Source organism: Capra hircus, chromosome 16 (genome assembly GCF_001704415.2).
Source record: "Capra hircus breed San Clemente chromosome 16, ASM170441v1, whole genome shotgun sequence".
NCBI lineage: Eukaryota > Metazoa > Chordata > Mammalia > Artiodactyla > Bovidae > Capra > Capra hircus.
Genome location: NC_030823.1, coordinates 47,779,602 through 47,794,435, shown reverse-complemented (window position 1 = coordinate 47,794,435; position 14,834 = coordinate 47,779,602). Strand labels below are relative to the sequence as shown.

General features: G+C 55.9%; 1 protein-coding gene across 3 annotated transcripts; it reads left to right on the top strand.

The window, feature by feature from the left end:
• DFFB (DNA fragmentation factor subunit beta) lies at nucleotides 137-13,926 on the top strand. 3 transcript variants are annotated; one of them, XM_013970263.2, is made up of 8 exons: nucleotides 137-428; nucleotides 2,006-2,170; nucleotides 2,803-2,827; nucleotides 5,080-5,277; nucleotides 6,053-6,132; nucleotides 7,198-7,368; nucleotides 8,628-8,728; nucleotides 12,663-13,926. In XM_013970263.2, exons 1-8 carry the CDS (start codon nucleotides 306-308, stop codon nucleotides 12,895-12,897), a joined length of 1,098 nt encoding a protein of 365 aa, XP_013825717.2. In that variant the 5' UTR covers nucleotides 137-305; the 3' UTR covers nucleotides 12,898-13,926. The 3 variants fall into 3 exon arrangements, with proteins under 3 accessions (XP_013825717.2, XP_005690816.2, XP_005690815.2); XM_005690759.3 differs by lacking the exon at nucleotides 2,803-2,827 and having other exon boundaries at nucleotides 138-428; nucleotides 2,006-2,132; nucleotides 5,089-5,277; XM_005690758.3 differs by lacking the exons at nucleotides 137-428; nucleotides 2,006-2,170; nucleotides 2,803-2,827 and having other exon boundaries at nucleotides 4,438-5,277.

Below are 14,834 nucleotides of genomic sequence, written 5' to 3'. Positions count from 1 at the left end.
CAGGCGGGCCCGCCCGGGCCGCCGCGCGTGCGCGACCCCGCCCCCGTCGCGCTGCGCCTGCGCACAAGGCGGGGGTGTGCCGCCGCGTTCCCGGCCTTCTGGGTAATGAAGTTTCCGGCAGCGACGCCTGCGCACAAGGCAGGGGCACGCCGCCGCTTTCCTGGCCTTTTGGGTAATGTAGTTTCCGAGGGCGGCGCGTGGCCTTGATTCTCCCAGTGGAGACCACCTGGAGTGGAGACCACCTGGAGTGGAGACCACGGCGATCCGCCGAGCAGGTGCCGCCCGCGGGGCCAGAGTTTCTGAGGATGTCGGCGGTGCTCCGGAAGCCCAAGACGTTCAAGCTGCGGTCCCTGCATAGCGAGAAGAAGTTTGGGGTGGCGGGCAGGAGCTGTGAGGAAGTGCTGCGGAAGGGATGCCGGCACTTGCAGGTGCCCCGTGGGGCCGCGGGGTGGGGGCCTCCACTTGCAGGATGGGACCGTGCTGATCCGTCGTCCTGCGGCGTCGGGACTGGCCGAGTTCAGGCTGCCCCAAGCCGCACAGTAGGCCCCCGAGTCCTGACAGCGGGAGAGGACGCTGTCCACCATCTCTGGGCAGAGAGCCTGAGCCTGACCACTGCCGATGGCCACGTGCCCCACCCTGGGCTCTGTCCGGGCTCTGTCCTGGGCTTTGGTGGCGTTCAGGTGCCCTGCTCTGAACTGGATGCTCCCACCGCGTTTCACAAATGAGGAAATTGAGGCTCGGAGGGACTGAGTAATCTGCTGTAGCCACCGAGGAAAGGCTGGTGTTTAAACCCAACCCAGTACTAGGTCCACCCAAAGCCTCTTAGCCGAGCCTCTGATGGTGTGGGCACTGCCGGGAGGGGTGTGTGTGTGATAGGGGGTGGGCTGTGATTGGGGTCCTTCCAGGCTTCTGGGTCCTGGTGCCAGGTCTCAGCAGAGTGAGTGAAGCCTCTGCCCCCGCGCTTAGGAGCCCACCTGCTTGGGAGACATCTGGGGAGAATAAAAGGCACTGCTTTTGTACTTCCAAACCAGGGATGTGGGAGACGATGAGCTGCAGAGATCCTCATTTCCTGTGCTGTGGAGAAGTCCCCAGTGCCCTGTCTGGCGCCTGGGCCAGGTCAGAGCAGGGGGACTTTGTAGAGAACTGGGATGGCTCTCCTCCCTCTGACTGCCAGGCTCGGGACAGCTCTGGCCTGATGCCCAGGGACCTGGTTCTGGTGCCCATCAGCTCATGGCTCACATGCTCCCTGCCTTGGTTTCCCTGGTGTAACATGAAGGGTCAGGCTCTGAGGCCTCTCATGGCCCTTAGGCACTACTGTTCTAGGGATTTCAGCCATCCTTCCTACCCTTGTTGTCTTAACTTCCTCCACTGGGCCTAGACCAGCGCTGGGTGTGTGTGTACTTGCATGGCATGGAGGAAGGGAAGGAATTGGGTATAAAAACTTATAAAATGGACCAATGTGGCATGGCAAAGGAGTAAACCTCAGCAGGTTCATAGTCCTGTGAGCTGGTCACACTTCTGTAGACAGAGGAGGTGAGTCCTGTTCAGTAAGGTTCTCCTTAATTAATCAGTGCCAGGGAGAGACTTGAGCCGTAGGTACTGCATGCTGACACCTGTCAGGCCATGTGCCTCGTTGATGGGGATGCATTTACAGGCTTAGTGCAAGCAGTCAAGCGTCGTTTTTGGAAACAGGCTTGGATTTTAAAGTCCCTTAGGGGAGCTCTGTTTGAAAGGGTCTGAGTGGTGAATCCTGCAAAGGGGTCACCAGTGTATATTCATCTCTGTGACTTTCCAAGTCTTAGAACAACCTACAGTAGGGGCCCTGGATGGACGTGCTCCCTACGTGCAGACTGCATCTCTGGCAGGATTCTTTACAACATGGTTCCTTCTTGTTCTCTGTGAGGGCTGCAGATGGGAGCCCAAGATTGGCCACCCCAAGATTGGGCCCCCCTAAGACCCAGGAAGTGAGCATCCCACCCCGATCTCACCTCCATCTTCTCCCCAGCTCCCTGTCCCTGGTTCCCGCCTGTGTCTCTATGAGGATGGCACAGAATTGACTGGAGATTACTTCTGGAGTGCCCCTGACAACTCAGAGCTTGTGCTTCTCACTGCCGGCCAGACCTGGCAGGGCTGTAAGTGTTGGGGATCTTGGAGACTGATGGCGAAGTGGGTGTGGTCGTGGAGGTGCAGAGGGTCTGCTAGGGGATGCCAGCCCTGGGAAGGAGGGTCCCTGTGCTCTGGTCCCTAAAGGAAAAAGCCTCCGGAGGCAGAGCTCACTCAGATGGCAGAGTTGTCCATCTTCTTGGTCAGGAGCCCACCTGTCCAGTTGGTTGTTGTATGTGTCTCTTTAGGAAATCCCTTTAGTTTTATTTATGTTCATTTGAGGTGTCCTAAGGCAATGGCACCCCACTCCAGTACTCTTGGCTGGAAAATCCCATGGACAGAGGAGCCTGGTAGGCTGCAGTCCATGGGGTCGCGAAGAGTCGGACACGACTGAGCGACTTCATTTACACTTTTCACTTTCATGCATTGGAGAAGGAAATGGCAACCCACTCCAGTATTCTTGCCTAGAGAATCCCAGGGATGGGGGAGCCTGGTGGGCTGCCGTCTATGGGGTTGCACAGAGTCGGACATGACTGAAGCGACTTAGCAGCAGCAGCAGCAGTAACTCCTAAGGGCAGAGAGTGGGCTTTGGGATTCGGAGGCTGCCCAGTTTTACAGGAGAAGCAGAGCCAGAGAGCAAGGTTGTCCCGTTTACTGGGCTTTGTTGACCAAACTAGTCAATAAACAGTCAATAATAAGAATAGAAAAGTTTTATTTGAGCCAAACTGAGGACTGTAGCCCAGAAGACAGTCTCTAAGATCACTCCGAGGATCTGCTCCGGAGAAGCAGGGTTTTCAGCACAGTTTTGTGTCTTCAGGACAAAGACTGTTAAACAAGTCAGGGATGCTTTCCTTTAAGGGTTCAGAAACTGCAGATCAGCATGTGCACAGAGCATCAACATGGCCTTGGCACCGGCAGAGTCTTGCCCATCGAAGGAGTAACCATCACTGGCATCCCAGGAAGAGGGGCATTTAAACTGTATTTACTTATTCTGCTTCATTGCACAGCTTGTGGGATGTTAGTTTCCCAACCAGGGATTGAACCACGGTCCTTGGTAGTGAGAGCTCAGAGTCCTAACCATGGGATCTTTAGGGAATTCCCCAATCTTTACTTTGAACATGGACATTCTTTACTTCTGGTCAGTGCACCTTTTCTTTAATAATTAAGGCGGATGCACAGCGTATGTATGATCTACCACAGGCGGGCTGTTCTAGTCAGCATCAAATTCAAGTTAACTTACGTAGGCGTCCAAACAACTCCCTGTGTCTCAGTCGGTAAACGTTTCCTTAATCTGTTTTCTAAGGGACGGGCAGGCGACTGACTCTACGCTTAGTGTCTGATCTCTGTCAGGTTTGAGGACACCCATCCATCCTCAGGTTCCTGGTGGCGCTGCCTTATTGGAGCCAGTGCCCTTGGAGGTGGGTCTTTAGTGGAATCTTTGCTGGGTGACAAGTGCTACTGGAGCTATAAGCCACTGGCCAGGCACGTCCCCTAGGAGGGTCGTCTGGCTCCTGTAGAAAGGGGCTTCTGATTCAGGTGCTATGGGAAGGCAGTGGAGCTCCAAGGACTGAGATTGTCCTGCCCCCTCTGCTGAAAGGATGGGGAGAGAGAGAGGCTGACAGGAATGTGGATGTGGCCTTGGCCCTTGGTTGGGACTCTGCTGGCAGCAGTGAAGGTGACATGTATGGTGTGGCGAGCATCCTTCCTCTGTCGGGCCTTATCCCTCTAGAGAATTAAATCTGAATAACGTTGTTACCAAGAAAAGGAAGCAGCCCCACGCTGCTTTCCAGAGCTACAGTCCTGGCTTATTTCCACAGCAAGGACAGGAGCAGGCGCCTGTGGCCTCACCAGCTCTTGGCCGTGTCGCTGTTTCTGCTTTAGCCACTCCGGCAGGCATGTGGTGGTGTCTGGATTCTCATGTCCCTCCCAGCTGATGGTGTTGGCCACCTTCTGGGCCGATTTACCATCTGTAAACCTTGCGAAGCATCTTTTGTCCACTGTGTAGTTGGGTATTTTTCCTGCTTGAGTCTTGCGGGTTCGCCTGGTCCATTCTGGACGTGAGTCTTTGTCAGATGTGTGGTTGGCAGATAGTTTCTCTGTAGCTCATCTGTTTTGTTTTCTTAACCAGGTCTTATACATGGAGTAGAAATTTTTACTTTTGATGAAGTCCTTCTTGTCCCTTTTTATCTTTCTTTGTTCTTATTTTAGTCACCAGGGCATGTCCAGCTCTATATAGCCCACCAGGCTCCTCTGTCCATGGACTTTTCCAGGCAAGAATACTGGAGTGTGTTGCCATTTCCTTCTTCAGGGGATCTTCCCAACCCAGGGATTGAACCTGCATCTGCTGTATTGCAGGTTGATTTTTTATCACTGAGCCATCAGGGAAGCCCCTTTATGTTTCTGTACATATACTTTTGCGGTTCAGTCTGAGACTTCTTCGACAAGCTCTAGGTCTTGAAGATTTTCTCTGTCTTTCTGCACCAGTTGCTATGATGACATGGCTTTTCTTGCTTAGCCTGTGGAGAGTGGATCACACTGATGTTTGAACTCCAAGCAGCCGCAAGTCCCTGAAATGATCCAAACCACTGTGGGGCCTGTTCCTTGTGTGGGTCTGGATTTCTGCTTATAGGACGAAGCCCTTAGTTTCTCATGCTTACCTGGAGGGGTGGCTGCTTTGGGGTGCGTGTGGAAAGGTGGGGAGTCAGCCGGATAGTAAAGGGATGAGCTGGAGCCTGAGGTCTCAAGTGAGGGCCCAAGACCAGGTGGTTCCACTTGGAGGAGGCGAGGCTGACGGGGAAGGGCAGCAACTCTCTTTGGTGTGTTTCATTTCCCGTGTTCTCCCCATCTGTCCTCTCCACTGCCACCTTAAATGTGGGGGGCCAGGAGCACTGGGCTGGTGGCTGTCGGGGCAGGGGAAGGAGGTGATTTCCCAGAGGCCGTGCTCCAAGGCCTGGTGGCCTCTGTGTTTGTCCTCTTCGGTGGCAGTCGTGAGTGACATCAGCCGCTTCCTGAGCGTGTTCCAGGAGCCACACGCGGGTGTCATCCAGGCCGCCCGGCAGCTGCTCTCGGATGAGCGGGCCCCACTGCGGCAGAAGCTGCTGGCCGACCTGCTGGGCACCGTCAGCGAGAACATCGCGGCCGAGACCAGGGCCGAGGACCCGCCGTGGTTTGAAGGTACCTCATGGATTCTGGCCTGGAGGGAGTGGGTGCGGAGGGCTTCCCTGGGACTGACTCTCTGAGACCCGGGGTCTCCGTCAGTTCCCAGATCCAGGGGTTTCCCAAGCATAGGGCCAGGGTCCAGGCAGCCCTGGAGTTGTCCATTGTATTTTTCAATTGTGATGAAGTAAAATTCACCATCTTCACCATTTTGGGGGCATGTAGTTCTTCGCTGGTATTGAATGTATTCCCAGTGTTGTGCAGCAGCCCTACCACCTGTTCTCAGAGGTTTTCATCCTCCCAAACTAAGGCTCTGTCCCCAGTGGGCATCACTCCCCACCTCTCCCCTGCCCCTGGTCCCCCATCTTCCTGTCCCTGGAATATGACTCCTCAGGGACCTCGTATGAGTGAGCTCATGCATCTTCCTTCTTCACTCAGCATAACCTCTTCGTGGTTCATCGTGTGGAGACAGGTGTCAGGACTCCCTTCCTCTTTAAGGCTGAATGATATTTCATCTCATGGGTGGACCATATCTTCTTTATCTAGTCACCTGGACCTATCTCACCTTTTGGACTGGTCTCCTGAGCCAGGTGGAGTAGCCCCCTTGGGAAAGCGGCTCCCCGGTGGCATTTGAGGTGCTCTGTGCTGGTGGACCAGAGATGACTTCCTTTGCAGAAGGAGCAGGTTCCCGTCAGAACGTTTCTAGATGGAGCCGAGTCAAGAGCCCTCCTGTCCGCCCCTCCCAGGAGATCACAGCCCCAGGCTCCAGGCGTCTTGTCTCTCCTTCCGGCAGGCTTGGAGTCCCGTTTTAGGAGCAAGTCTGGCTATCTGAGATACAGCTGCGAGAGCCGGATCCGGAGCTATCTGAGAGAAGTAGGTCCTGGTGTGCTGGGCAGGTTTAGGAAGCCGGCTCTGCCTCTGGGACTTGGCTCCCAGGACCGGTGTGGATGTCAGAGGAGTGAGGGCTGGTGCGGGTGTGGGTGCAGGTGAACGTGAGCCAGCACTGAGTTGCTCGCCCTGGGAGGCCCCTGCTATTGCTCCTATACCTCATGGTCGGACGTCAGCCAGGAGGTGTCATGTTCCACTCTTTGCAGACCACCCGCCACCCCCACACCTTGACCTTGCTCCCGGCTGTGTGTCCTGGACTAGAGTTTATCATTCATGGTGCAAAACTGCCTACATGTGCTCTGTTAAGAACACAGAGGAAACCTCAGGGCTGGGGAATCTGAGGCCCTGGGGCCTGACCCAGCTCCCCCTCGTCCCTGCTTCCACCCCTGCTGACCATAGCCACCCTCAGGCTCCTTCTGCTGGTGAAGTGCTCTTCCCAGGCTGGCTGATGGGTGTCTCCAGGGCATCATCCACAGACCCCTCTGGGTGCCAGCCCCATTCTGTGATGACCTGTCTGCTGTCCTGCTGTCATTCCCACTGGGCCAGGCAGTCCCCTTGCTTCTGCCTGGTGCTCAGTGTGGGCCCATGGGTGCGAGTCCTCACCTGCACTCTAGTGGGTGGTGATGTGGAGGTCGCTTCTCACCTGCACTCTTTTTCTCCGGTTTCTTGCCGTGAAGCACCGGGTAGCGCTCGGGAGACGGAGCAGCCAGTGTGCCTAGAGCTTGAGCTTCTTATCTGATTGTGACCAAAGCTCCGTCTCATGGGCCCAGAGGAACTTCCCAGAGTCAGACAGTTATGGTGGGTGTGAGCTCCCTGACCTCAGGGCCCTGCTGGGACTCCAGGGGGCAGGATCCAGAACCCCCAATCTCAGGGCCTTGCTGGGAATTCAGGGGGCAGAGTTCAGACCACCCCCACCCCCAACCTCAGGGCCCTGCTGGGACCCCGGGGGGCAGGGTCTTTGAGGGCCATGGCATTCAGTGGACTGGGAGCCAGGCAGCGGTGGGTTTTAGGGTGTGTGGCCAGTGCTCAGGGATGCTCCTGCCTCTCCAGGTGACCTCTGGCGCCTCCCTGGTGGGCGCAGAGGCTCGTGAGGAGTACCTGCGGCTCGTGGGCTCCATGCAGCAGAAGCTCCAGGCCGCCCAGTACAACAGCAGCTACTTCGACCGAGGGGCAAAAGCTGGCCGCCGGCTCTGCACCCCCGAAGGCTGGTTCTCCTGCCAGGTGAGTCATGAGTGTCTCCTGGCCCAGCCTGGCCAAGGCCTGGTGAGCTGGGGCAGCCCTTGGGAGCCAGCTTGCACAGGGTGAGGGAATGGTCAGCCCCACCAGTGGTTCCCAGACTTCAGTGGTGTCGGAACCCCTGGAGGGCTTGTGAGGACGGCTGGGCCCCTCCCAGGGTTGTTGTTCAGCAGCTCCATGGGGCCTGAGAACCTGCCTTCCCGATGAGTTCCCACGATGCCCATGCAGGGAGGGGTCAGGACACAACTGCTTGTGAGCAGAGACCTTATCCTGGCCTCAGAGGAGGGAAGCGTTTGGGTGGTGGCTGATGTGTGGTCTGCCCTGTGGGAAAGCCCGGATGAGAGAGCCCGCCTGGATTCAGGGTCGTGGCCGGATGTGACATGTCGGCGCTGGTAGAGCTTGGCGCCCTGGCGGGGCGGCATCAGCTGGCAGCAGCCTTCTGAGCCATGGGGACAGCGCAGGGGCACTGCTTGCTGTGCACAGCTGCTCGCAGGCCAGGTATGGGTGGACGTGAGCTGCATGTAGCACTTCCAGTGAAAGCCCCTCCCTGCCACTGGCAGTGGGCCAGTCTCCCCCTGTAGCCCCCCGTGCCTCTGTCCCCCTTCAGGCAGCCCCTTCCAAGGGTGATGTCCCAAGCACCCAGACACTGCTCCTTCCCACCTGGCTTCACGTCACTCTCACCTGACCACTCCCTCCCGGGCAGTGTGTCCTGAGCCCGGCGGTATGTGTGGCGGGGACAGTGACCAGCACCTCTGCTCCGGTCTGGGCAGGCTCTGGGTCAAAGGCCTGTCAGCGAGTTGGGTGGTGGGTTTCTTGCAGAGAGGCTGTGGGGGCCCTCAGGATGCTGGCCGGGTCTCTGGGTGGGGTGCAGCTGGGGCTTCAGGAGGAGGTGACACTTTAGCACGTCCGCGTGGCCCAGCCTGTGCAGGTAACAGGGAAATGCCGGGATGCCATGGAGGAGGCAGAAAGGGAGCAGCCGTGTGATGGAGCGGTGTGGGGAGGGCTGGGGGCACAGGAGGGACACAGTAGGGAGCCTAGCATTCCTGGCGGCTGACGGGTTAACTGGTCCCCTCCGCAGATGCAGAGCATCACTGGGGTCACAGGGAGCGGGGTGCCTTGCCAGGACAGAGTGTCTGCCTCCTGAGCACAGACCATGTGCAGGGCCTTACCCCCGACTCGGGTGCCTCTAACTTGGAGGTGCGGCTCTTTGGCCTCGGGGACGTCACCTCTTCTCTTCCGTCCAGGGTCCTTTTGATGTGGACGACTGTACCTCCAGACACTCCATCAACCCCTACAGTAACCGGGAGAGCCGTGTGCTCTTCAGCACCTGGAACCTGGATCACGTGTGAGTGTGTGGGGTGGGGGTGTGGGCACAGACTGCAGGGCGCCTGCTGGCCTGGCCCTGCCCGGGCTCCGGGGCTGATGGCTGCCTGGTGTTCCACACGCCCGGCTCATGGACCACAGACCCCCGGATGTCCACTGTCACCTGCGTGGTGGTGTCACTCAGTGCGGTGGCTCAGGCCCCCATCCATACCAGTGCAGCCCTCCATGTCCCCTCGCCCACCCCCAGCACCCTCCAGTGGGCCAAGCCGGTGGTTGGCAGCCGAGGGCCCAGTCAGTTTGGCACTAGTGGGATCCCTGCCTGTCCCAGGGTCCGGGGTGGGGGGACTGGGCGGTGATGTGCAGGGCGTTTCCTGCTTTAGCCAGTGTAAGTGCGTCTTGGGTGGCAGGATCGCTTTTATGTGTATGTTAGCTCATTCAAAAAAAGAAATGGAAAATTTTACTATTTTAACCAAGACGCTTTTCTTGTTGACTCTTGAACAACGTGGGGTTTGAATCACGCGGGTCTACTTACGCACAAGGTTTTTCAGTAGGAAATGCTACAGTTCTCCATCCGTGTTGGCTGAATCCACGGATACGAAGGAGGCACAGATACGGAGGAACCTGCAGGCAGAGCCCCCCATAAAGATATCCTCGGGTTCTCGCCTGCGTGGGGTGCTGGCTCCTAGCGTCGCCGTCTGCCCCCACGAGTCTCGGGTTGCCCTGCAGAGTGGAGAGTCCTCGGGCCCCGGCCCTGCCCCCCTTGGGGTCGGGTCTTCTGCGTGCTCCCCGCCTGCTGGGTGGGGAGCAGCTTCTCTGGTCACAGGTCGTTTGCCTGGCTACTAGGAAGCTGGGCTGTCCGTGAGTTTGTCGGCCATTCGCGTTCTGTGAAGCTGCTATTGCAGCCTCTGCTCATTTTCTGTCTGGCTTTGGTCTCCTAATTCTTTCTACATCCTGGACACTGGTTCTCTGAGGGTACGTTTTTACGGTTTGGGCTTGTACATTGGAGCCAGGGTCACGTCTCCTGAAACACGTCGGTTACATTTCCACTCTTTCTCTAAACGTATGTACATCCACATAGATACACATACTGGTTTTTAATTTAAAATGTGGTTTTGACCAGGAGGCAGCCAGGCTCTGAAAACGTTGGCTTCTTTTCCTGAGATATGGCCGCAGGCCCACCCTGACTCTGGTGGGGCTGAAGCCACGTGTTTAAATAGTGAAACACAGAGGAGTAACCGACTCTCAACGCAGCATACGTCGTCCGCCCTCCTGGACGGTGTCACCCAGGCCAGGCTCCTTGTCCCAGTTGGTGGCCTTTTCAGGGCTCTGGGATGTGGCTGCGGTGGCTGGCTTCCAGAGTCTGCCCTCCTTCCCCACCCTCAGGCCCCCTCACACCACGAGGGTGCGTGCACCAGGTTGCAGCCTGTCCTGGGAGTGATGGCTGGGTGGCGGGGCAGGGGTCCAGGTGGGCTTCAGGTGGGCAGGGCTTCTTGGCCCAGAGGCCTGCTCCCTGCAGTAGGGGTCCCCGGGAGCATGGGGCCAGACCCCCAAGGGCACCCCCCAGGGCCCCGTGTTGTGACAGGTCTTCTGGAACCAGCACTTCCCTCCCTCCGTTCAGAGCTGTCCTCGGCCTCTTCTTTAACTCCATTCATTTGCCTTTTATTTTTCATTTGTTCTGTCTATTTTGGAGGTGTTTGTCTTGCTTATCAGTTACTTTGCATCTCTCTTGTCCTCTCGCACACACGTTTCAGGTCGGTGTCCGCTTTAGCCATTTGCTGTGAGTTGGGTGACTGTGTTGTTATTTGGGTCTAAGGGCTCTGCCATTTCCGTCGCGATTTTATGGCTGCTCTGTGACCTGCTTGGTGTTAGTGTTAGTTGCTCAGTTGTGTCTGACTCTTTGCAACCCTGTGGACTGTATGTAGCCCACCAGGCTCCACTAGCCCCCCAGGCTCCTCTGTCCGTGGGATTCTCCAGGCAAGAATACTGGAGTGGGCAGCCGTTTCCTCCTCTAGGGGATCTTTCTGACCCAGGGATTGAACCTGCGTCTCCCGCATTGCAAGCGGATTCTTTGCCGTCTGAGCCAGGTGTAGAGGTAGGCATATGTCTTCAGTCGCTGCCGGACTCCTGGCTGCCTCTCCTGGTGCCTGTTCAATGCCGCAGTCACTCATGACTCCTCTGAGCCTGCATGGTGGCGGTGTGAGTGTTTGTGGACTCAGATCCACGTGGCCTCAGATATGCGCGGCTGGATTTAACCTGATCTGCCACTCCTGGCCCGTCCTGTCAACCTTGACATGTCCTTTGGTCTGAGGGCTGTCCCACTGGCCATGTTATTGCTTTTATTCCCGCGGGCTTGAGACGGGCCCATCTGAGCTGACAGCTGCCATCCTTTGCCCGTGTGGTGAGGCTCAGTCGGAGGCTGTCAGATAACTGCATGTTGCTTCCTTGCTGGCAGCTTCCATATCACCTGCAGCGGTATGTGGTGGGATGTGTGGAAGTTGGATGTGTCTGCGTGAGAGGTGGGCTGAGGGCCTGGTTTTCCATGTGACTGGAGCTTCACAGGGTGCTGATGGCACCCTGTGCCCAGCAACTATGGGTGTCTTTACCTCGGGCCTCCTTCCCACCCCCACGTTGCATCTACTTGGCCACCTGCTCCAGCAGACAGGGAGCCGGGGAGGCCTGGTGCAGGCTCGCACATGGGTACATCCTCTTTGAATGCCACCATCACCACTCAAGGAAGCCCAACCCAACTGGCAGGGAGGATGAAAGACCCTGTGGGGAGAAGGGCCAGCCCCCAGCCAGCCCACCAGCAGAGCACAGCCCTGAGAGTGGGCCAGGCTGACCCACAGAACCAGTAGGTGGGGTTGGTAATTCATACGGAGGCTTTTCCTTCCTCTTCTGGAAGATCTGGACCCTTGGCATCTTCTCTCTTCCTCTACTAATGGCCAGGGAGGGGGTCTCAGCCCCACCCCACCTGGCTTTTGAGGCTCCTGGGACCCCACCAGGACTGGAACCCTGGTGGGCTGTGGAGTGCAGCGCAGTCCTGTGGTCCAGCCATGGTTTCTGTGTCTGCAGAGGGAGCCACCTTCTTTCTTTTATTCCCAGATACTTACTCATTGGTGCTCAGCATTTCTGTGTCATGGGGACAGGGCCCTCTGTGCCAGTTTAGTGGCCCCCAGCCCCCAGCTTCGCTGTTTCCCGTCCCATCTATCAGTGTACAAGCTTCTCCACTGGGTGCCGTGAGGTCTTTTGAACTGTTGTTTATACGTGAAATTGGGTCACATAAAGCGACGTCATGGTTGTTTTAAATGGACACATGTGTCTGCAGATAAGATTATAGGATGAGGTCTGGAAAGGCAGATGTCAGACCCTTAACAGGGATTGTCTCTGGGAAGTGAGATTAAAGGCTGTAGTTGGAGGTGAGTATAGCTTTGTTTGTAAGGTTCTATTTAAAAAATGTTCATATATCATCTTGTAATTTTTTAGTGAATCTGCACATAGATAAAGTGTGAGCCAAGGAAGTCAGAATGTTGTTGTTCATGTGATGGGACTATGCTTGACTCTCATTTTTTCCAGTGTACTTCTCGGTATTTTAACTACGCACCATGTACTGTTTACAACGTGAGATGGCTGGCCCGGTGGGTGGGGGCCATGTACGGCGATGGTGCCCCTGTCAGTCTGTGAAGGGGTGTCCCCAGCGCATCAGTGGCTGCTGGGTGAGCCCTTTCCCAGTGCCCACCCCTCTCTGGCTGGGATGATCCAAGGGCGGCTCCTCTGAAGAGCTTCACCCTCTCCACCTGTCTCTCCTGGATGCAGCCAAATCTTGTTTGATGGCTCAGCTGAGTAGACAGCATGTCCACCCATCTCTGTAGTTTAGCAGATGAGGCGCTAACTAAACGGGGGCAGGTGGCGGGGGCATTGTGAGGACAGAAGATGACATTCCTAACCTTGCTTTACAGAATAGAAAAGAAGCGTGCGGTCGTGCCCACACTGGCTGCGGCCGTCCATGACGCTGAAGGGAGAGAGGTGGACTGGGAGTACTTCTACCGCCTGCTCTTCACCTTGGAGAACCTCAAGTTAGTCCACATCGCCTGCCACAAGAAGACCACCCACAAACTCCACTGTGACCCCAGCAGGGTCTACTGCACCCCAGCGGCATCGCGGAGGAAGCGGCCTGCCCGCCAGCGCCCATGACGCGGCCCCGGAGTGCTGGCATCCTTCCAACAGCTGCTACTTCACGCAGTGTGGGGGAACTTTAGCCCCCTGACGAGGGGTTGGACCCGTGCTCCCTGCGTCGGAAGTGGAGTCCTCACTGCTGGACCACCAGTGAAGTCTCGGTTTTTTTTGCCACTCCAATATTCTTGGAAAAAACTTGATAACATCGTCCTACAGACTCTTGTTGGAGCACATTTCTGAAGCTGTTTTCTGAACTCCGCGAGCTCAGCTGCCAGAGGACAAGTCTAGGGGCTCCTGGGATGCCTGGGGTCAGGACTGGTGGCCCTGAGGCTTCACCCGTGTGAGTGCAGGGTCCCCCATCAGGTAGATTCCACCCTTGCCTGGCCACTTGGGCGGGCTTCGGGGATCCTCCAGCTCCACGGGACTCCACGCCCCAGGCAATGCAGCGCCCCTCCTCAGGCCTCTTCTGAATGGCTGAAAGAGTTGTGACTCTTTGGGTAAAATACAAGGATATCCACTGCTGTACTGTTTCCAACAGCAAACAGTGGGAAACCCTCCAAATGTCCAGAGAGCTGACTGTGGCATGACGTTGAACCAGAGGAAATTGCTGTTTTTATGGGTCAGAAATGGTCAGATTAATTTCATGATTCAACCCAACACATCTACCTAATGCAAAACACTGTAGCAGTTTCAGGCGTTTTGTGAGACGTGGGAAGCTGGCTGTTGAGTGTACAGGCGAGGAAGGTGGCTTGGCCATGTCCAGTGTGACATGAGTGTGTATCACAAGCATGTGCTGGTCATGCAGAGCCTGTCACAAAGGGACACAAAGCATGTGAACAGCAGGAATCCTGGGGGGTGGAGTGGGGTGCAACTGAGTCACAAAGGACCAATGTTCTAAACCATGCATTTTATGATACTTGAAGATTTTTAAATGATCCTTTATTTCATAATTTTTAAAAATTCACTTTTTGAAGTCATATTTTATAATACTTAAATTTTTATACTTATTGTATAATCACAAAGCAATAAAGATTTTTAAAAAATAAACGTCAAAAAAGTTTGCCTTCATTGAGAATGACGAAAATGAGAAAAATAAGGGGTCAATGACTTAAAAAACTGACCCAAATCTTTCTATGTATGTCACTGAAACATACACACACTTAATTTTTTTAATTATTATTTTTAAAGAACTTTAAAAATGTGGCATGTGTGATCTAGTTCCCTGACCAGGGCTGGAACCTGGGTCCCCTGCATTGGGAACTCGAGTCTCAGTGGGCCACCAGGGAAGTCCTTCCGCACACTTTACAAAGTGCCAGTCCTGTGTGGGATTTGAGAAGTGCTGTGTCAACTCCTGGTGTTGACCTGGTCTGATGGGAACTGGGAACGTGGGAGGGGCCAGAGGCCCCAGAGCGCGGCGGTCATGTCTGTGCAGTGGAGTCCCAACCACACCCAGAAGCCCTGGTCCCTCCAGCCCCCCTGATCCCTCCAGCCCCCCGCAAATCCCCAACACCCTGCACTGTGGGGGTGCACTCATTCCAGCCTCTTCCTGATGTTTCTGGAAAGCAGCTCCACAGAGCTTCCTTGGGACCCGCCTCCTTATTCTACCCACCCCAGACACCCTGAGCAGGATGCACCCTCAGATTACTCACAATTAGAGCAATTTAACATGCACTGTAATGTGCTTTTTCAAACTTTAATTCGTCCCGGGCCTGATCCGTGTTCCTCTTGTTTTGCTTGTCACCCTGGGCTGGTGTGCTGTCTGGACGTGTGAGTACAGAACAGGTTCCCCAGATGCGTCGCAGTGGTCCCAGCACGTCTTTACAGGGACACCGCGAGTTTTCTTCTGGTGACATAGACCTGCCACAGACAGACTTGCCACCTGCCACCTCCAACACCCAGCAGAGTCCATAGGGCATTCCCTGGGCTCAGTGTGACCCTCAAGTTGCCACAAGAGA

Coding starts and splice junctions, on each gene's coding strand:
- DFFB (XM_013970263.2), top strand. CDS start 306: ATGTCGGCGGTGCTCCGGAAGCCCAAGACGTTCAAGCTGCGGTCCCTG. Junction 429..2,005: donor AGGGATGCCGGCACTTGCAG/GTGCCCCGTGGG, acceptor TCTTCTCCCCAG/CTCCCTGTCCCTGGTTCCCG. Junction 2,828..5,079: donor AAAAGTTTTATTTGAGCCAA/ACTGAGGACTGT, acceptor GTTTGTCCTCTT/CGGTGGCAGTCGTGAGTGAC.